The 23,511-nt window shown below is 39.8% G+C and overlaps 1 protein-coding gene across 2 annotated transcripts in view; it reads left to right on the top strand.

The window, feature by feature from the left end:
* Positions 1 to 23,511, top strand: part of LOC143996469 (intraflagellar transport protein 70A) — an 88,747-nt gene that overhangs the window by 34,085 nt on the left and 31,151 nt on the right. For both annotated transcript variants that reach the window (XM_077491528.1, XM_077491527.1), the window contains exons 8-13: positions 1,243 to 1,292; positions 5,628 to 5,780; positions 8,792 to 8,857; positions 11,530 to 11,583; positions 13,418 to 13,483; positions 15,107 to 15,183. In XM_077491528.1, coding sequence (XP_077347654.1) covers positions 1,243 to 1,292; positions 5,628 to 5,780; positions 8,792 to 8,857; positions 11,530 to 11,583; positions 13,418 to 13,483; positions 15,107 to 15,183 — 466 coding nt within the window. The remainder of the gene's footprint in view (positions 1 to 1,242; positions 1,293 to 5,627; positions 5,781 to 8,791; positions 8,858 to 11,529; positions 11,584 to 13,417; positions 13,484 to 15,106; positions 15,184 to 23,511) is intronic.

Raw genomic sequence — 23,511 nt, 5'->3', positions numbered from 1 at the left:
TTTTGATGAAAGACTAGTGTTTATTGATTATCGTTTTAAGCACAAAATAAACCACAGACACCATTAGCCACACTCCATAAACATTGTGGTTACACCACCAATGCTCTGTATATGTTGAGAGACTTCCACCTCTAAATTTTGCGGTCAGCAGAGTTGTCTGTGCAGTAGCCAGACCTGTTAGCCATATTACTGTGGACAGAATATAAAGAATATATCTGCTTGCAGTAGGTATATAATAATAACATTTTATTAAATACATAAGTAAGTTTCATGGCACCTTTATAAAAAAATTTATAAAAAGATGTCCAGAAGACACCATGGCACTTTTTGTTCAAAGGGCAATTGATAGGGTTCTTTACACCACTGGAGAATTAGCAGCTTGAACAGCCCTGAGATGTAAATACAACTGTACATTAAATGAGTTCTATGGTCACAGCATACCCTTTTTTTATTTTATTACATCAGCGTTGTAAAAGCAATACAAACAATACCTATTTTTGATAATGATAATCCAGTGTAGCGGCCACAAACCCGCAGGGCGGCTTTGACTTATTGGGCTTACCAGTTACCTTCTCCTGGCCTGCTCTTCCACGTCTAGGGGTTCCCAGGGTTGATACCCAACAACTTGAACATTGACATACTTCAAGGCTGAACCGATCTCTAGCCAGAGATCATGGCAGTCAGCACGTTGACTCAAAACTTGAACAATCAACTAAGGGTGAACGGGAACCTTTTTCCTTCGTACCTGGAACGTTTCCCAATGGTACTGGAAAAGTGTGGTTTCGTTTTCTGAACTTCAAGAATTTTGTGTGTGCAGAGCAAAACATCTGCTCAAATCACCCTGTTCAATTTTGACGTTCACTTTGTATATAAGGTCAGATGTGATCCTGTTGCATGTAAGTTTAACTAGATCTATACTATAACACAGTGCTTTTCAGTTTGCAGGCTTTGGCCCTTGAACTTTCAGATGTTAAACATAAATTATAAAATATTTATTTTTTTGCTGAAAAGAGTGAAAGCATGACACAGGAATGCTTGCTAAACTAAGCAGCCTTATAGCAAATTAATTATTTAGTATATATAATGTAAGCATTTTAGTCATAGTTGATGGAATAATTTTTACTGTAGTAAATAGGGACAGTACATTATCATTCATTCTCATATTATATTTATAAAACAGTTTTTCTGTTGTGTATCATAATTTGCGTAGAAATAAAAAATTTTCATTGAATTGTTCCCTAGATGACGCGGCACAGGAAGCGCTAACAGATATGCCGCCACGATCTGAAGAGGTACAGTTATCATGTTGACCAAAGATCAATAGAAGTCCCCACAAGCCTCCCGACATACACTTCTCTCTGTATTAAATATCTCTTAGATTAAGTTTTTTGTACTTTCGTATAAACATGCCTATGAATATAGACACCTATATACCTCTTATGATGTAAGCTACTAATTGCATTAGTTGGGAGAGTTAAGTTTATTATTATAATTCGGTTATTATATGTCTTTCGCCCCAGTATGGATACTAGGGTTGCACCGATACCAATTTTATAAGACAGAGTACAAGTACCAATACTTTTTTCAAGAACTCGCCTTTTACCGATACTTTTTTTTAAATGTCATGTGACAGTGGCACTAATATGCAGCACTGATAGGTGGTACTGATGAGGTGTGGACTGTGTCAGTGTTTTCTATTTTTATTTTATTTTTTTTATTATTTTTTAAAATTTATATATATATATATATATATATATATATGTGTGTGTGTGTGTGTGTATATATATATATATATATATATATATATATATACATATATATATATATTCTTTTAGAATGCTTTTCTTTTTTGGGGGTCAGTGTTTTTTTTGATTTCATATTATTTTTACAATTTTAATTTTAAATATTTATTTATTACATTGTTTCCTTTTTTTATTTTTGTTTTTAATCTACCCTGTGGGGGGGGGGTGGGGGGGCTTCGGTGAGATGTCAGGGGTCTAAACAGACCCCTGATATCTCCCCTTTGAGTTAGGGAAAAGGGACTGAGGACACAGGTTCCCCAGTCCCTTTCTCTGCAGCCTCAGCTGCACTGAAGATGAATGAACAGGAGACAGCCGCTGCTCTCCAATTATAAACTGAAGCATCATAAACATGCTCAGTTATGAATGGAGAGAGGAGGGGGCACCAAAGGAGCACACGGAGGAGGACATGGAGGGGGACCAGAGGAGGACACAGAGGATCAAAGGGAGGAGAACACGGGGGGAGCAAGCGGAGGACACAGAGGGGGACAATCGGTGGAGGGAGTTACAATCACATTGACCCGATACCTGGAAAGTCAGGGACGATCAGTGTGGTGCGGGAGGGAGTTACAATTACTGATCTCCCTGTGTGGCTTTCAATAAAGCATCTGACAGCCGCAGGAGGGAGTGGAGGAGAAGCGGTTGTCAGCTGCTTTACTGAAAGCCACACAGGGAGATCAGTGATTGTAACTCCCTCCTCCGCCGCACCGATCGTCCCTGACTGTTCAGGTATTGGGTCAAGCATTGGAGCATTTGCACTCGTACAAGTACTCGTACAAATGCTCGGTATCGGCACTGATATTAGTATCATATTGGTGCAACCCTAATGGATACCACGCAATACATTTACTAACTTAACAAGCTTATAAATAATTTTAAAGGGATTTTAGAGGGTTTGAAAAACATGCTAGGATGAAATTAGAATAGCCCTCATATTCCTCTGGACAATAACTGCAGCCAAGTACAAAGCCAGGTGCATGGGTAGCTTCGGGCAGCCTTGAAAGTGGCCACTAGGTTAGAGGAACATATAAATGGCAAGAAAGAACACTAAACAGTGTAAAAAAAAATATATATATATATATATATATATATATATATATATATATATATATATATATATATATATATATATATATATATATATAAATAAAAAAAACAGAAAACTGTTGTATATAGGAAATGTAATAGCTGGGCTCAAAGGATGTCCACACAGTCTTGGGCTAAAGAAAGTTCCACATAAAACAATAATGCCCAAGAAAGATGTCAAGTTTTATTGAAGTTAGCAAATAAACCATACATGGTGCCAAGCAGTAATCCCAGGTAGTAATGGATAGTTATCAAGCTGAGAGAAAATGTAGTGTGCTGATCTCCAGTCAAACATCCAGCAAGGACAGGGAGATAGATGGCTGCCAGCCACTATGGGGGAGCTCCAAAGGGACTCTAACCAGGAAGTGACCAGAAGTCCTCAGACACTGACCTGACTCATATGCCTCACATTAATTTGCCCTTTTGGGAGCCCTAAAAGATATTAATTTAGGCTTCCACTATATCTTCTTGTATGTGTAAGACCTGCGGGAAAATAAAACAACTTTGCAACAGGACAAGAATTACTAATCCTACCACTATCTGGTTAGGAATTTTTTGAACTGGTAAAACGTAGCTGAAATTTTCCCCTGTTGAATACTATGGTTTGTAAACATAAAATATCAGATCTCTTGTAATTTTCTGTTGAAAATAGCATAGTACCAACAAGGCGAAATAGAAAAAATACACCAAGAACAGTGAGATGAACGGCTCTTAAAATGTTCATTTTGCTCACATACAATTAACATTGTATATAGAACATATCTCACCCCAGTAAGTAAGTAATTACTCTAAAGATGCCTTAAAGAATTGTCATTGTGCAGAAGATGCCAGAGATCTCCTGCCCATGGTATGAAAATGTTGTAAACTTTTAAGATGCTGGCACAATGTGATTTCTATACTAAATTTGACATTGCTTTTGGACTTTCATGGGGATCTTAGTGTGATTGGTATATTGTTAATATTGCAGTTTTTAGAAGCATCTTTTTTAATAGTAATTTTTCTAATATTGCAATTTTTAGAAGCACATTTTTTTTATATATATAAATGGAAAGTCAATATGAATTCCATGAGACAAGTATGCTTGAAAACATGGACAGTATAAGAGATTGCAGGCTGTGCCCTCATAGACTTGTATAGGGCTGACCAGGTGCCCACAACTGCCCCATGCAAGTCTTCTGCCCAAGTAGAAGAAAACATTGCAGCAAAATGTGCGGTGGGCAATGTTAGTGCAGACTATATTACTAGGGGGTGTGGATCAGAAGAGTCTAATATGAAAATACAGTTGTCCTTTAAATGAATTTTTATATAGATCAATTTATTTTTTATATTGGACTCCTCTGGAAGGAGGGGAGAGCAAAGTGATGTCCTTTTTTGTGTGCTGCTTCTCCTTCAGCACCCTCTTGCAGTCTAAAATGAGTCCTTAACAAAGCTGTATTGATTTAAATTCAGTTGGGAAAAGTGAGGTGGTGTCTGGGAGGGGATGAGTGAATCTCAAGAGGGGCTAAACTGAATTACATACAAATAATGTCACTCACAAAACAGTTCGTAAATATACATTTTAATTATGTATTTAGTTATTTGACTGGATTTAAATTTTTAAGACTTGGTAGCCTCAAATTGTACATTGAGAGTATGTAAACCCATTTCTTATTCCCGATTATGTGCCTGCTGTACCATTTACTTGATTGAAAAGGTATCCTTTTCTGTTTGTATTGCTTCCTTTGTGTGAAACCACTGGTGTTCCTGCCAGTTCCTCTGTTTTTCTATTAAAAACTGACCACACTATGCATGAGAGCACAGCATGGTCAGTTCTCTAGCTGTGCTGGGAACTCACTGCTCTCCTCCAATAATCAAACTTGTGTTGAAAAGTCCCACCCCCAACCCCTGCACAGGCAATTACTGTTAAGACAATAGAGCTGCTGTTTTTCCACCCCTAACTGGCTGAGTTCCTTATGCAGCTGAGAACAGAGGCAACAGGGGGTATGTGAAAATTATAATGTGTGTGTGTTTTTTTTTTTGTTTGTTTTTTTTTTTATATATATTTCTATACACAAATGTTTTTCCTTTCATTTCTTTAAACTGAGTGAGTTGTTTTACAAAGTGAGGATTTACATATACTTAAAAAAAAAAAAAAAAGAATTGTGCTCTATCTTGTGAAATTCTGTATACCTTTGGATCACACTTAGCCCCTTTTCACACTGGCAGAGTCCGCCAGCGGATCTGCCTGCACAGCTCTCCGCTGATCCCCACTGAGCAGGCAAAAGACAGGTTGGTGTCCACTCCGCTGATGCAGAGCAGAGCAGACATGGACACAGCTTGCTCTTCTCTATGGATGGTTGGATGGAAACAGACCACCTATCCGTTTACATCCAATGGTCATCTGATCCGCCAGGAGGATGGGGAACGGATCTCCCCCATCTGTCTGTTTTTAGCGGATAGGATTGGATCAGATGTCGACGGGTGTCAACGAACAAAAGTCCGTTGACACCTGCCGCTTCATAGAGGGCAATGGATGTTCTGAGCAGGTCGTCCTAAAAATAAAAAAATAAAAAGCTGACAGGCAGACCTGATTGGTCCCCCTTCTGAAAGGGGCCTTACTCAAAAGGCCTCATTTTAAAGCTCTGATTTTACTCTTGTCGATACATTGTAAATCTTTGGTGTAAAAGTTGATTTTCTGTATCTGTAAAAGGCTTATCTGCTCCAAAACCTGTGTGTAGTAGTAAAGCATTGTTTCTTTTTCAGGAACTGGACCCGGTCACTCTTCATAATCAGGCACTGATGAATATGGATACTAAGCCTACTGATGGCTTCGAAAAACTGCAATTTTTGTTGCAGCAAAACCTCTTTCCTCCTGAAACATTTGGCAATCTCTTACTATTATACTGCAAATATGAGGTAATGTGAGGTGCTGAAATTACAACCATATTAATATGGGGGTTGCTTTGCATTTTTCTTTAACGTGGTTGTAAACCCTTACAAACCACTTTGACCTACAGGTAAAAGATTAAGGCTTCGCTGGCTCCTGTGTCAGGTAAGTGACACATAATGGACTACTATGTGATGCATAGTAGTCCATTATGCTTTACCTTTGCAGGGTTTACTTCCTCTTTAATTTTGATAAACCATTGATATATTTAACCTTTGCTGCTTATTTGATTGGTTGATGTAACTGTATTGCTTTACTGTGGAAAGGCTGTGCATCCTGATTACTACTACTTTTTTTTTCATTAGGTATTCACTTTTTTTATAATGTCCATATATATATATATATATATATATATATATATATATATATATATATATATATATATATATATATATATATATATATATATATATCTATATCTCTCATGTATATGTATATATGTTCAAGATAACACCTGTCTGCTACTAATGTAGACCTCACCATATAAATATGAGTAGACTGAGGCACAGCTGACGCATTCAAAATCCGTGCTGGTGATTAGCTATCAGCTTAGTTTGGAAAATAAACCTCTAATTACATAGAAACTGTAAGGCTCCATTCACAACTGGCCAATTTGAACTGTGGGTGGAATCGCCGGCGATTCTGCCCACTATTCCAGAATCGCGGCAAAATGCGGGAGGCATTTGCAATGCCATTACTTGTTAAAGACACTCCAATCACGGTGAAATTTTGCCACGGTTGGTGTTTAATAAAATTGATTTTAAAAAAAAAGTGATAAAAATTGCAGCAAAATCGCAATGTGCAGAGCTCATTGCCCAAAAAGGAGCAGGAGCTTCTTTTTGGGTGACAGCGGTGCAATTTTGCTAGGATTGCAGCGTGATTTATCGCAACGCGATTGGGGCGCTATTACCAAGTAATGGCATTGCAAATGCTTTCCACATTTTGCCACGATTCTGGAATCATGTACAGAATCGTAGCGACACGATTCAAATTTCCAAGGTGTGAATGGAGCCTAAGATATGAAGCAGGTATAACCTGAACTTATGTAGGTTTAAAATTTTATTTTTATCCTAATTTTTTTATTTTTTTTATTTTTTTAAAACATTATGGTGCAAGTTTGATTCCCTATACAAAGAGCTGGACATAACTATTTGAAAGATAATAGATTCAGGTACTGTTTCTTTTATAGAGCAATGAGTAACAAAACCTAATTTACCAATAGTATCTTTTGGCTTAAAGTGGATGTAAACCCTCACATATACTGGTGAAGTGAATAGCCTCAGATGATACACAGAGATGAAACAAATCTCCGTACATGAGTTTTACATATATATCTGCAGTCTTCATCTTTCTAGACTCTTTAGAAAGTGCACATTGTGTTAGAAAATGTTCTTACTGTTTCAACAGTGGGAGGGGAGTCTGGGCAAACACTGTGCGAGAGCTGATTGGAGGAAAGGCACATCCCCTCCCCCTTCTACATAGGCAGAGGGACAAAGATACTTGCAGAGCTGTGCTGTGAATAGACAAGCTCTCTGCTTATCTGTCTCTAAGCTCCCTGACACAAATTTCCAGCTGCTTTTATCTCTATCTGTGTCGGGGAACTTGTCAGAATTTATCATGCTGATAACCGAGGAACGGAGCAGCAGAAAGACACAAGACTTAGGTCTTTGGAGAGAGATAAGAAAACACTACAGATTTATGTGCCCAAGTCAGATTTCATGAATTAGGTTTACAGCCACTTTCAACTCTTACTGCCCACGTAATGTATATGTGCGGCTGCAACAAGGGTGGGCTTTAACTCCCACATGCCGCAGCTTTACGTATATGGGTGACAAGGCTTTTTGTGGTGAGTGTGCTCACTGCACAGTGAGTAAGCTGCCAATGTGATAGCACTCAAACCTGAAGTACCAAATGCCTCATTTTCATTCATTTTAATTAAACATTTTTAACAAAGATTCAGAGAGTCACCTACTAATGTTATTTACCACTTATGGGTTTACAATGAAATTGGAATGTTTATAGATGACTGCGTACTTGTACTTATAAGTAGTAATTTTAGCAATGATGTTAAAGCAGTATTAAATCCAAAAGCAGACATTTATTATTTATTTTTGCAGCTTACCAGTTCTTAGATGTGTGGCTGCATTCATTTTCTTTTTTAGGCTTTTTTTCTTCTATTTTCATTTAGTGAGTCAATCCATTTTTTTTTGTTTTTTGTTTTTTCCTTTTTTAAAAAGAATAAGCTCTCTTGCCGATTGTATCAGTTTACAAGGATGAGCAAACCATTTTACACTAGCAGGGGTGTTTTAAATGATCAGCTTTTATTTATTCATGTAAAACCTTTATCCTAAGGCCCCTTTCACACGATCGGCCTGCTCGGATCCACCTGTCCATTTTTCAGGCGGATCTAAGCAAGTTCCCGCTATGCAGAGATGTGAACGGGGCTTGACAGCTGAGTGTTTCTGTCCACTCCCTCCTATCTACTTGTATAAAGATGGTCATACACTATGCAATCTGATTGTGTATTTAGTGAGAAGGGTGATCATTGATTGCATTTCATTTAAAAACTGTGCAGCTGGAAATGGGAGGGTGGATGATACAGGGTTGTGCTAATGAGGTCAGCTGGTCAACTGCTTCCTGTGTCATAACCTACAGTCTGTAAGGGCGTAAGACAGAAGCAATAGATATGTTTGGAATCATGGATGGAGGACAGTAAAGTACGTGTCTGTAGATTTTATGGAAAGCTTTGATATTTTTGCCAAAAAAGTACATGAATGGTATATTGGTGCATAGGGGAGCTGGAATTTAGACGAAAAAAAAAAAGGTGAACTTAACGTTTAAAGCAGGTCAAATGCAGTCACATATACCCGTCAGTGGATCCTGAATAATCTTAGAAGTGTGACAAACTGATGCCATGAACACAAGCCCAAAATCTGTTAGTAAATTACTTATAATGCATTGATATTTGATTTCTTTCTAGTACTTTGATCTTGCAGCAGACGTACTGGCTGAAAATGCCCATCTGACATACAAGTTTCTAACTCCGGTAAGTATTTCTTTAACAGTGTGGTAAATTAAGTCACTTTGTATTCATATTTGCTCAACTTGCCCAGGCATCCCCAGTTGTTAACCGGGACCTTTTGTTAAATTATGAGTAGGGGAATATTTTTTAAATTAAAGGAAACCTTTTAAGAGTGAAACTTGGAGTATACCATTACTACCCTGTTTCCCCGAAAATAAGACCTATCGTGATTGTCGGTGATGGCTGCAATATAAGCCCTACCCCCCAAATAAGCCCTAGTTAAAGTTCTTGTAGGTATTATTTTCAGGGCAGGGCTTATTTTTGGGGAAGCAGGGTAGGGCTTATTTGGGGGGTAGGGCTTATATTGCAGCCATCACCGACAATCATGCTAGGTCTTATTTTCGGGGGAAACAGGGTAAGCTCTGCTCCTGAAAATGCTACCTGTGTTTACCATGTTGTCATAATATTTGAGCCACTGACCCAGCACATCACTCACTGCATTACTGATGCTACAGGAAAGGGCATTTAAAAAATGAACTCTGCACACTTTAACATATATCCTCATCTTAAAAGTATTCAAAACTGATTTTGATTTTATTTTATTTTTTTTGTTTTTGTTTATTTTCTGTTCCCTAAGACCCCTTTCACACTGGGGCGTTTTTCAGGCGTTTTTCAAGCGCTTTAGCGTTAAAAAAAGCGCCTGTAAAGCGCTTGAAAGAAGCCTCATCTGCAGTCCCAATGTGAAAGCCCAATTGCTTTAAGAGCCCTTTCACAATGTCAGTGCCCGAAAAACGCTCTAAAAGCGCTGCTTAAACTAGCAGCGCTTTACCAGCATTTTTCGAGCGTTATTGGGGCGCTTTTAACCCCTGCTAGTGGCCAAATAAAGGGTTAAAAGCGCCCACAAAACGCTGCTGCCAATAGTGTTTTTCAGGCGTTTTACAGGCGCTTCCCATTGATTTCAATGGGAAGGGGCGCTTTAGGAGCGTTGTATTCACCACTCCAAAAGCGCTGCAAAGAAGCTGCTTGCAGGACTTTTTTTGACGCCCTGCCAGCGCAGCGCCTCAGTGTGAAAGCACTCCGGCTTTTACATTGGGATTGCAGTTGCAGCTTCTTTCAGGCGCTTTTTTTAACGCTAAAGCGCCTGAAAAACGCCCCAGTGTGAAAGGGATCTCGGTGTGAAAGCGCTCGGGCTTTTACATTGGGATTGCAGTTTTTAACGCTAAAGCGCATGAAAAACGCCTGAAAAACGCCCCAGTATGAAAGGGGTCTAATTGATATAATAAAATGTTTTTTCATTGTACAAACCAAATGGTAGCATGTGATTGGAGCAGAGATCAGTGTTCATTAACACAAAGCCCAGCCCCCCACAATTAGTAACACGCCCCTAGGAACACTTAACCCCTACACTGCTACCCCCTGGTTAACCCCTTCACTGCCAGTGTCATTTACACAGGAATCACTGCATTTGTATAGCATTGATTGCTGTATAAATGACAGTGGTCCTAAAAATGTGTCAAAAATGTCCGATGTGTTTGCCACAATGTCGCAGTCACAATAAAAATCGCTGATTCCCGCCATTACTAGTGAAATTTTTTTTTTTTAATAAAAATGGCATAAAACTATCCCCTATTTTGTAAACGCTATAACTTTTGCGCAAACCAATCAATAATCGATTATTGCGATTATTTATTTATTTATTTTATACCAAAAATATGTAGAAGAAAACGTATCAGCCTAAACTGAGGGAATTTTTTTATATATATATATATATATATATATATATATATATATATATATATATATTTTTTTTTTTTTTGGGGGGATTTGGGGGATTTTTATAACAAAAAGTAAAAAATAATGCGTTTTTTTTCAAAATTGTTGCTCTATTTTTGTTTATAGTGCAAAAAATAAAAACCGCAGAGGTAATCAAATACCACCAAAAGAAAGCTCTATTTGTGGGGAAAAAAAAGACATCAATTTTGTTTGGGAGCCACGTCGCACGACCGCGCAATTGTCAGTAATAATCAGTAATAAGCCAGCAAAATGGTCCGGTCTGAAAGTGGCTAAAGCAAAACTTAATCCGCCCCCCCCCCCCATTTTTTTTTTTTTTCTACCCTCACCTGTATTTCCAGGTTATCTTCCAAACATATATTTATACTGTCCTGCTGTAATCAACTTTTTTGAGTGACAAGGCCCACTTCCCACGCTTCCATCTTGGCCTCTTCACACAGCAAACTCCCAATGACATGCTGGGCCCACCCACCATAGCCACTCTATGTTCCTGGTCCTGCAGCCTCCTTGGAGATGTTAATTTCATATCCCAGGAGGCTGCAAGACCAGGAACATGCCATTCTGGCCTAGATCAGAATAGTAATAAGGGACAGGGCCAGAGTAAAAAACAAAAAACAAAAAAAAAATCCTTAAATAAAAAAAAAAAAGATATTTGTGATGGAAACAGAAACGAATATTGGGAGTTAAGTTCTGCTTTGGGTAAAGTGTATAATATATTTGTTTATAGCTTTTTTTAAACTCTCATAAGCAATTTTGTGCAAGTCTTTTTTATTGAACATGTTATAGACTTAGTTGTTTGCATGGCAACCCTAGCAATTTGCTTACTACTTCAGTACCGTTTGCAAAAAAACTGGCAATATTAAAAAAAATGTTTCATAACTTTTTTTTCTCTCTTTTCATTACAGTACTTATACAGTTTTCTGGATGCAATACTTGTATGCCAAACATCACCTGAAGAGGTATGTCACATACATTTCATGCTTATCATACAACATAAAGTGATGTAGCGCTTTTTGTCAGTTTTTTTTTTTTCTCTGTTGGCTGGAAGGCACAGGGTCACATTTCTCATCCATCTTTCTTTAGTATTTGGGGATAAAGCAAACCTTTAAAACTTTTTCAAAATAAGTCATGCCTCAAAAGTGCCTGCTGCTACCTTTCATGACCAGAAAACATTTTATCCCAGCTTCCTTCCGTACCACCTGTGGTAAAAATAGGTGGTCAAGCCTCAGTTTTTACCAAATCTGAATGTTAGTTCATTCTGCCACAGTTGTGGTGCGGCACAGCAAAAGTTTTATACTTCAACGTGCAGTACTATAGTCGAGTATCACCTATTCAACTGAATGGGGCCGCTCCGCAAACGCATGATTCATGTTGTTTATGTTGTTTATGTTTGCATGACAATTTTAATACATTTTGAGACTGCATTTACTCTGTCAATTGTTGGCTAACTGCATTCACCTTATTTAAAGTCCAGGGGCGATTTTGTTAATGTTAAATTTAAACCTATTTCATAGGCTGCTTGGCCTATTATACTTCACTTGAGAAATAAGAGGATATCTGTAATTTAAAGTGATACTAAACACACACTGTTTAATTTCCATTGCTCCCTCTCTTTCTCTATGTGAATGATGGCATTGTAATTATAAAAAAAAAACATCTAAGTACCTTTTCCCTAATCGATATACAGCTGTCGCATGACCCAGCTCTTTCTCAGCCTATCTGCAGGGAAACATAAGCATTAGGAGCTTCTAGTCCTCTGCTGCTGGTCACATGTTAAAAAAACAGCCTTTGGAATACAGAGTAAAAATAAATAAATGATATAAGTAAACTGTTTTAAATTGTCATCATATACACACACACACACACACACACACACACACACACACACACACACACACACACACACACACATATATATATATAAATATATATATATATATATATTGGAATTATATCTTTATTATTTTTTGCCAGTAACATGGTGTGGGCGGATTTCTGCCAGTGTCATGTGTCATGCCCTGCTATCCTGTGTCTTAGAATAAGAATAAGAGGGAGGCAAAGCCTCGACTAATTTACATGTAATATCCCACCCCCATTGTGTTTAGCTGGTTAGTGGGCATTGAGGAGGGGGGGGGGGGTGGTAAGGGAGTGGGCTCTCATTTACCACTGTTACATAGTTACATAGTAAGGTTGAATAAAGACACCAGTCCATCCAGTTCAACCTGAGTGAGTGTCTACAATTGTCCCTATCCCTGTACATTGCACACTCAGATCGGTCCCTACCCTCAAGGAGCCCACTCTGTATACACTCATATGTTTGACTGCTCAGAGATAGGAAGGAAATGCTCAGAATAGAAACTCACTCAAAAAACTGAGCATGTGCAGAGTTGCCACTACAGCTGCAAAATCCCTAGCTGAATTGGGGACATGTACAGAAGGGGGAGATAGGGTGCAGTAGGATGATCCAGGTTTATTGCAGAATTCAGAAAACAAATCTCATAGTGACTTATTGATAGTATTCTATGATAAGGATTTAGCGACACTTTAAATATGTTTAAAAAAAAAATGGAAAAGCTGTTAATGGTAAATATGGTAAAAAGTGGAGCTTTCCTTCAAGCTCAACATGTAATTAGAAGTTTGCAATAAATTTCCTGTAAAACTATCCGGATACTATACATTTTTCTTGGTTATTATGAAGCTGATTTTTTTTTAAATCTTAAATGTACAGTATGATTTAACTGCAGCTTCTTATTATATTATAATGATAATATATCTCATTACTTTGTCCTTTAGGCTTATGCCAAGCTTGAACAACTGGCTGGAATGCTCACAGAACAGCTAAGAAAATTAACAAAACAGGTAAGAACTGGAAATATTCTTACATTTTCTATAACATACCACTGAAACCAGCTGCGTATAAGAAATCTTAAAAATGCTAAACTAATTTTTGATTAGTGTGATAATATATACTGTACACATTTAAAATTTTATCAAAATATTAGTATTATATTATTACTTTGCTTTTTAGCTTCACACTAACACAGTGGTAGTGTTTTAGTCATCAAGTGATCCCTGTATGCCCTTGAAGTCCCTTAAAGTGCTTCAACTATTTTCCAAGATGAGAATAAATGTTGCTTCCTCTTGACACTAAGCCTGCACAATGTCATTCAACTGTCAGATGCCAGAGTTTTTACTGTTTAGGTTAACAACTTAGTGCTGGGAATGATGGGACTTCAAGTGAACCTCTAGCCAAGCTGGGATCACGTTAACATTTCTAGATATTCTTGGCAGTAGTAGTAAATGAGCTTTAAAATAAGCCCTTGCTGACCTGGTGTAGTTGCAGTCACTGTAGAGAAATTCATCCTTAAATTTTACAGCAGAGGCATTGAGTTTTCCGCTCGGGATTGGTCAGTCTGCCAGCCTTCAAATGTAAAGATGCGGTAAACCAGGGATATGCAATTAGGTGACCTCCAGCTGTTGCAAAACTACAAGTCCTATCATGCCTCTGCCTCTGGCTGTCATGGATGTGGCTGTCAGAGTCTTGCTATGCCTCATGGGACTTGTAGTTCTGCAACAGCTGGAGGTCCGCTAATTGCATATCCCTGCTGTAAACTGTTGAGAAATGGACTGCAGGTAAACTTCAGAGTCTCTGTTGTAATCTTTGAGGATGAATAACTCCATGGTACCTGCAGCTAATCACAGCTTGTTTTTAAAACAAATTTATCGCTTGCTAAAATAGATAAATGCTTTAAAAAAAATCCATAGCCTGGCCACAGGTTTATGTTAAAAGTAAACAACAAAGAAACCTAGGCTTCATGGTACAGCCAGATCCCAGTACCCACATAGGCCTAGGGGATGGAACCCTGACTAGTATCAAGCCATACCCTTGCTCCTCCTTCTAACTGCTAATTGACAGAGGCTGGAGCCTACGCTGTCTCTACTTTACCATGCCTCTGCAGTTCAGAAGTTCAGGGGAAGCAGCACTGAGGACCTGGGGCTGGCAGCGGTGAGCAGTGGGGTACCTTATTTTTTTGGGGACACATATTAAGTAAAAATGTACTGGGTAATGTACCGGTAAGTTTAAAAAAAGTAGAGGGTTTTATACTACTTCAACCTTAGCCTTGGCCTTATCCCTGGCCATGCCATATAGGATGATGACTGACTCTTTTGCAATTCTCATAACAGTAGGATACTGCACTCATCCAAGTGATCAGGGCGTTTAGGAAATGTGTGATTACTTGAGTATCAGCCCACTTGGAAGCACACCATGATGCCTGCAGCAATGCCAATTCAAACATCCTAAGCAGTGCAAAAAGTACTCCAAAATAGAGTAATTGTGCGGTGCTTAGAATTGTGTGTTCTTTGTGTTATTGATGAAAAGAAACACTCATTGTTCACTTAACTTGATACTGATTTTAACTATTTTCTACTCAAATAATGGCTATACATGCAGTTCAAACATTTGCTAATTTGTTTGTAAAGGTGCAAGAAGCAAGGCATAACCGTGATGATGAGGCAGTTAAAAAGGCTGTGAATGACTATGATGAAGTCCTAGAAAAGTAAGTTATAGAATGTATCTACATTTGTGTTGATAAGGATCTCTGGAAACATAACTCATGGAGAATTTTTGCAACTGTATCACTAATGATTTTTGCACCGTACACTAAACTATAGTATACATACAATTACTCTATGCCTCTATGTATATTTACACTTGTTATACACGGCAGTTTGTTTTCTGAACTTTATTTTAACATAGAAATGCTTGGCACCTAGGGATACAGACAATAGATAAAGTGTTTGTATAATGTTCAATTCCACTGCAAATTGTAGTTCTGACTACAAACCAATAATTTGTCTCCTGATGAAGCAGTCATACATGCCTTCCCTACCTCCACTTACCTGCTGTCCCCCACTGGCTGTCGCATTGGGTTTAATTACATTTTTTATGATGTTTTGGTAGACATAATGATTTGTTGTTTATTTCTTTAGTTCTTATTTTATTTTTTCCTTTAGTCCATTACTCTTTGGTTCATTTTTTTTCCCTCCACTAGGGACCAATGACAGTTAACTGCTTTTACTTTCACTGTGCACCTGACACATTCTTTATTATTACATGAGATTTAATATGTAATTTTTTAGTTTTTTTGGTTAGTTTACTACTTCCTTTATTAGATGTTGCTGTTTTGATGATAGGCATGGGTGCCTTTCTCTGTTGAAGATTGTCTGACCCCACTTTGAAATAATAATTGAATCATTGAGGGTTAAGGCCCCTATAAAGTGGGTGTTATTTTAGTGGTTTTAAGCATTTTCATGGCTTAGGGCAGTGACGGGGAACCTTGGCACCCCAGATGTTTTGGAACTAAATTTCCCATGGTGCTCAACTACACTGCAGATTGCATGAGCATCATGGGAAATGTAGTTCCAAAACATCTGGGGTGCCAAGGTTCGCCATCACTGGCTTAGGGTTTGTGAGTTATGTTTTTTTTTTAGAGTTCATTTAGAGGTGTCAGAAATCATGAAAACTCATGCTAAGGAATTCTGCTCAAATTCTGTTGCTGCTGCTCAAAGTGCCAACACCTCACCAATCTTTCATAAACCACAGCACATACAGTATACAAATTAAATAATCAATGAATTATATAAATGAAAAAATGAATTAATCATTTACGTGTAAAGTCCATATAAGGTGAAAATTATATAGTTCATAAACAAATCCACTCCATGATATAATCCTAAAAATATTTCCTAAGTAGCCCACAAACTTGTACCATTTAATAACGCCCTGTGGGAGGGGCGAAAGGTGTCGACTGAATTTCCGGTTCCATACGTCATACTACATCACATCCTGTGTCTGTGGAATGCACGCGGAGCTTAGGCAAACCCGGAAGACATGCATAGGTCACTGATGATTGATTATTTTGCCTTCTTAAGTCTACTTTATTGTAAGTGTGTTTTTTATACACGTTTAAAAAGAAATCAGAATTACTACACTATGAAAGCTTTTCTCCCTGTATCGATCTGGGTGAAATATGAGTGACCGCTACATGGAAAGCCACCTGTCTCATGGTACAAGTTTGTGGGCTACTTAGGCGGATAAAGAATAGCTGCCCGACTTTTGGGGGGCGGAGCGTCATGACGTAGGAGCGGCCGCACGCCGGATCTCCCGAGATCCTCACTCTGTCTCCCCCTCGTCACGCTCTCGATGCTGGGCGGTGCGCAACTCTCTTGGCCCACGGAGAGCTCCAGCAACGCCGCGCTGACTCGAACCAAGCTGCGGCGGCTCCCGTGATCTTGGCATATGCGCGGACTGTGCAAACACTGACAGCCACCCTTTGCTCGGCGAATCGGCGGAAGATCTGGCGGATGCCTACCCCTCAGTGATGAAGACCCCCTGACTAGCAGACAGCTGTATCCGAAACCTGGTGTCAGGAGAGGAGCCGTGTACTCAAGGAGCTGTGTCTGTGCCTGTCGGTGTCTGGCGGTCGGTCTATGATGACAGGACAGCGGTAAGACAAGCGGTCAGAAGGGGAGGGGGGCAGCCCAAAGCTGGAGGTGGCTAAAGACAGTATACCTGATAGGAAGGGTCCTTTCCCCCTGGTTATAGCTTGGGCTCACCTGTGAGTACCCCCCCTCCCCCCTCCCTTTAATGGCATAAGAAGGCTGTTATTGAATGTCTTGGAAGGTCTACCCTCGAAGGACAGTGTTTCTTTGCATACCCTAAACCTGCCGCTGCTAGATTATAAGTGTACGTGGAGAGGAGAAGGGGAAGCTATAATAAGAGGAAGAATAATAATCTGCTTGCTACTGGAACTCGCTTTATCTGCTAAACCCTCTTTTGTTTGATCACAAAATTACAACTGAACGAGTATGTATATAACCAAAGGATGAAGTTTGCGCTGTTGTGAACAATTGAGGTTGGATGCATCTCGATGTTTTGATATCTGACGCAAGAGTTTCTTTTGCAGGAAAAACTCATCTAAAACCTTTTCTGGCTGTGTGACTGTTTTGACTGCCTCCATTTAACAGTTAAAGGACTGGATATATTTGATATTGTTTTTTGCTTTTTTGATTTTAGGGTGGGAAAATTTGTCATCAATGTAAGACGAACTCAGTATAACAGCTGTAATAATATTAATATCAATAACTTTTCGCTGCTTAGCCTATTACATTATAGGTATACCGTTGAGTTAGACGGTATGGACTCTGATAGAGGATATATCTGCGGCGTGGAAAGCAGCTGAACTAGGTCTCACCCCCCCTTTTTTTTTTTTTTTTTTGGGGGTTGAGAGTAAGCTAGCCGTTGCTGATGTTACCCCTGATTTAATCGTACCTCATTGTGGGTGGTTCTAGGCCTCTGGGAGATTTTCAGTGGTTCGGAGGGAGGTATATTAGAGATAGGGGGGAAGAGGGGGAAGGAAGGAAAAGAGAGGGGGTTGATAGTAAAAAGGAACACCTGGTGAGTGTTAGATAAAGGGAGGAGGGTTTTCAGTCCTGCCAAAATGAGGGGAAAGACAAGTAAAGTCAACAAGACAGTCACCCCGGCTACAAGTCCGGTCGGGATTCAAAAATATCTGGCTGCAAATTCTAATATAAGAGAGGATGAAGGGTCCGATAGCCCCAGAACAGAAAAACCTATCCGCTCGGGCCCAAGTAGACAGAAGGGGGAAGGGGGAAGAGGGTAGGGGGGTAAAAAAATCCTGCCATAAAGTCAAGTGAGCTTAAAAAAAAAAGCGGAGTAAACCCACAGAATGTAGAAGTAGACCAGAATAACCCCCGGGGAGAGGGGGAGGTGGTTAACAGAGAGGCAGAAGAAATGGTTCCGGATAGCCATAATGAAACCCCCCAACCCCCACAAATTAGGGAGATGCTCTCTGAGATGTTCTCGAGAATGGAGATCTCTCTAAGGGCGGATATCGCAACAATAAGAAGCGATATAGGTTTGGTATTGGGGAGAGTTGAGGAGTTAGAAAACAGAGTCGAGACCCAAGAGCGTAAGATGGATGGAATCTTAGAGCAGATAACAGCCCTCCGGAGATCAAATAGAACAATTAGATATAAGTTGGAGGACCAAGAAAATAGAAGTAGGAGGAAGAACATACGGATAAAAGGTCTCCCCGAGACATATGGTGGGTCCGCCCTGGGAGAGATAGCTCAACAGATTTTTAATCCCTTATTGGACAAGGAAGTTACAGCCCCATTGAAAATTGATAGAATACATAGAATGACTCGACCCCGGGGGATTAGAACAGAAGCACCTCGAGACGTCATAGTGAGATTTCATAATGTAGCAGAAAAAATGCAGATAATGAGAAGAGGGAGAATTCAGCCTGGGGTGGTCCATGAGGGCGCGGAACTGCAGATTTACCCTGATTTAGCGGGTGAAACATTGGGAAGGAGGATATGCTTAAAACCACTCACTGAATTACTGAGAGCGGCGGACATCCCATATCAATGGGGATTTCCAGCATGCCTCATAGGGAAGAAAGAGGGTCGATCTGCAGTTCTGCGCTACCCTGAAGACCTCCCAGAATTTTGTGAGCAGTTAGGCATATACCCCGCCCCTCAGATAGAATGGGGGGGTGAAGATGTATTAGGGGGGGAGGGGAACAGCACCCAGGGGAGGAAAAGGCATGGTCGACCGAACAGTTGGAGTCGAAAGTAGATTTTTGGAAGTGAGATGGATTAATAGGCCACGCTGAGAGCGGAGGAGTGTGGGGGGAGGGGAGATGGGGGGAGGGGGGGAGGGGGGGAGTGAAGGCGAGGGAGGCCTCGGGCAGATAAGGGTATGAGCCCCAGGGACACTATGGGGGTGAGGCGAACACAAATATCGGCCCACCAATGCCATAGGCTTAACGGGAAGGGGGATATCCTACCCAGTCTTACGAGACGTGCCGTTATAGGACGAGGGGGGAGGGGGGAGGGAGGGAGAGGGAGGGGGGTGGTTTTTTGTTGGTTTTTGGGGCTCTCACTCGGTCCTCCCATGGGGCTGGCGGGGACAGGTAACACCGGACCCACCAGACGCTTAAGGGAAGGAAAAGGAAAGGAAAAAAAAAAAGGGAAAAAAAAAGATAGAGGGGGAATTACCCCGGACTGAGAGGTATGGTAGTCCTTAATGTTACCACTTATAATGTAAGGGGTTTAAATTCAAAAAGGAAAAGATATAGGATAAATGACGAACTGCAATACATGGATGCAAATATAGTATGTCTTCAAGAGACGCATATAACATGTACTTCTGGGATTAGATTGAATTCGGCCAATTTTCCGGTGTGGTTCTATGGGGACTCCCCATCCCCCTACTCGAGAGGGGATGCGATAGGGTTTAGTAGAACAACTACATTTAACTTAGTTGAGCGATTGGTGGATCCGGAGGGTCGTTACCTGTGCCTAAAAGGTAGGCTGTTCAATTTTAAATGTACAATTGTTAATATCTATGCCCCAAACAAGAATACGGGGAGATTCCTGAAGAAAGTATTGAATAAAATTGAAGACTTTAAAGAAGGGAAATTAATCCTGGCAGGAGATTTCAATTGGAGTATGAACCCTAAAATAGATACCACAGGGGCGGGCCCTAGGATATCGGAACATAAACAGAGAAGGTTTCTCAGTTATATCAATTATACGATACTTGGAGAACACTGCATCCAAAAGATAGGGATTATACATGTTTCTCCTCGGTCCATGGTTCTTTCTCCCGAATAGATTATATTTTTCTGGAACACTCATTTTTAGGGTCACTTAAGAAGGCGGAAATAAAGACAAGAACAGTCTCAGATCATGCACCTGTGTGGATCCAGCTGGAGATTGGGGGGGACCATGGACCGAGGATGAATTGGAGACTGAATGAATCTCTATTACAGGATAAAGATACAGTAGAAAGGATTGAGCAGGAGATTGCACAATTTTTTAGTTTGAACGACACACTGGAAACCTCCAGCCCTGTATTATGGGAAGCACACAAGGCAGTTATAAGAGGGGTATTAATAGGGATCGGTGCAGGGAAAAAGAGAGAGAGGGTGAGGAAGAAAACCCTACTATATGAGGAAATTCAGAGATTAGAACAGACGAGGAGACCATGGGGGCTGCGGGACACCCAGGATTTGATAATAAAAAAACGAGAGTTGGAAGAGTATTTGGAGCAGGATAGGAGAATGGCCTACCATATTCTGGGAAGAGAAAGGTACCAATGGGGGAATAAATCAGGTAAATGGTTGGCTAGGAGGGTGAAGGAAAAGAAAAATAGAACTTTCATCCCAAAAGTAAGAAATGCTGCGGGGGATTTACAAAATATGCCAGATGATATTGTGAATACATTTTTTACATATTACCAGGGCCTCTATAATATCGGGCAACAGGATAAGGTAGAGAATCGAGTAGGGGAGGAAATAAAGGATTATTTAAATCGGATAGATATCCCCAGGGGCAAGCAATTAGAAATGGAAGTACTAGAAGCTCCAATAACAAGGGGGGAGGTTGAGATGGCGATTAAAAATACAGCTAAGGGAGGTTGCCCGGGACCCGATGGTTTCCCGATCTCATATTACAGGCAATTCCAAAAACAGCTAGTCCCAAAATTATGCGATTATTTTAATGCAGTGGGGAAAGGCACTCTTGACACATGTGGTCCTGATCTTGAAAGAGGGCAAGGACCCAACTGCAGTAGAAAGCTATAGGCCAATTTCCTTGCTAAACTCAGATATTAAATTGTTTGCAAAAATTATGGCTGAAAGATTGAGACCACATGTGCCAGAGTGGATACTGCAGGATCAGGTTGGATTTATTGAAGGGAGAGAAGGTCGGGATAACACACTAAAGACTATTATGTTATGCCAAGAAGCTGTAAGATGTGGTGCCCCCACGGTACTCATGTCAATAGATGCGGAAAAGGCATTTGACAGAGTGGGGTGGGGATTCCTGTTTGAAGTGCTGGTAAGGTATGGATTGGGGGAGCGGATGAGGGGCTGGATAGAAGCCCTATACACCCACCCTAAAGCTAAAATAAGAATAAATGGGGCCCTGTCTTGCCCCCTTGAGTTGTTTAACGGGACAAGACAGGGCTGCCCGTTATCCCCATTATTATTTATATTGTCGCTTGAACCCCTATTGATGTCCATTAGGATGAACCAAAACATTCATGGGATATGGGCCGCTGAGAGGGAGTTTAAGGTCGCAGCATTTGCGAACGACCTCTTGCTCTATATTTCCAACCCCGGGTCTTCCATACCAGTAATAATGGAAGAATTATCAGATTATGGGAAGGTCTCTAACTTCAAGGTTAATATATCTAAATCTGAAATTTTGAACTTAAATACCCCAATAACAGAGCAGAGCATCCTTCAATCTAAATTCCCCTTTAGATGGTGTGAGAGGGAATTGGCCTATTTGGGAATAAGGTTGACATCGGAGATGAGGGATCTGTTTGATGCCAACTATATACCCATACTAAATAAAATTAAACAACATCTGGAAAGGTGTCAACATAAAGCTCTATCATGGACAGGTAGAATAAACGTAGTTAAAATGTTTATTTTACCAATTTTCACCTATACATGCCAAATGATCCCAATAGTGTTACCACAGGTTTACTTAAATAAACTCAAAATTTTGATTAATAGATTTATATGGAAAAAAAAAAGTGGCGAGGGTGGCACGGAATATCCTGATAAGAAGTAAAGAGAGGGGAGGGCTGGCAATGCCGGATCTTCAAAAGTATTATGAGGCTATAGTAATCTCACGAATACCGGATTGGATACACAATAAAAAGGGTAAGGATTGGGTTGAATTAGAAATTAAGTTAAGTAGAAGGGAATTAGGGGAAATAGTATGGATACCTGCAAAATATAGGGAATTAGGCCTTAACACAAACACACTGACAAAAAACTCACTTCAGATATGGGACACAATAAATAAGAGACATAACTGGGATCACAACTCACCATTAATGCCACTATTGGACACTACATTTTTCATCCCAGGTCATGAGGAATATTTATATTATAGTAGATGGGTTAAGAAAGATAACATTAAGTTATTGGAGGTGATGGAAGGTAATAGGATGTGCACATATGAGGAAATTATAGGGAAATGGGGTCACAAACCATTAGATAAATGGAGATATTATCAATTATATTATTTTACTCAGGCTTTACCACAGCCATTACGGGGTAAGGAACAATTTAGACCATTGGAGAAGTTATTAGCGAATCGTCAGTGCCTTGAAAAAAGGATTTCAAAACTTTATAAAATCTTAATAGAAAGAATAGAGCAAAACTACCCCCCCTATCTTGAAAAGTGGGAAAGGGAAATTGGGCCCTTAAGTAATGACTATCATAGAAATAGGATAATTAGACGAACTTATTCGGTTGCCATAGACTCACAAACACGAGAGATGTCATATAAACTTTTGACAAGATGGTACATAACTCCACAACAAGGAAATAAAATATGTAGCGCGACCCCCCGGTTATGCTGGAGAGGCTGTTTGGGGACGGGGTCATTTGCCCATATATGGTGGCTTTGTCCTAAGATACAGACATTTTGGGATAAAGTAATAGAAACTATCTTTGAAGTAACAGGGGAAAGGATTAGGAGGGATCCATGGGTATGCCTATTCCATGATATAGAAAAAGGAGAGAGGGAGTATGGGTATTCCTTAATCCCCTGTTTATTAAATGCTGCTTAATCATTGATACCGCTAAAATGGAAAAGGTCTGAGCCTCCCTCGATGAGGGAGTGGGTAGAAAGATTAGAAAGGATACGAATTATTGAGGAGTCAATGTACAAACTGGATAATATAGAGGAAAGGTACCAGAATAAATGGCGTCTTTGGCTACTATTTGGTAAAACTGAAAACTATTTGAAGATGGTGGAAAGTTAGTTAAAAG

The sequence above is a fragment of the Lithobates pipiens genome, unplaced genomic scaffold (genome assembly GCF_037356315.1).
Source record: "Lithobates pipiens isolate NorthernLeopardFrog02 unplaced genomic scaffold, aLitPip1_a1.2 Scaffold_19, whole genome shotgun sequence".
Taxonomy (NCBI): domain Eukaryota; kingdom Metazoa; phylum Chordata; class Amphibia; order Anura; family Ranidae; genus Lithobates; species Lithobates pipiens.
This window is presented reverse-complemented; position numbering and strand designations above follow the sequence as displayed.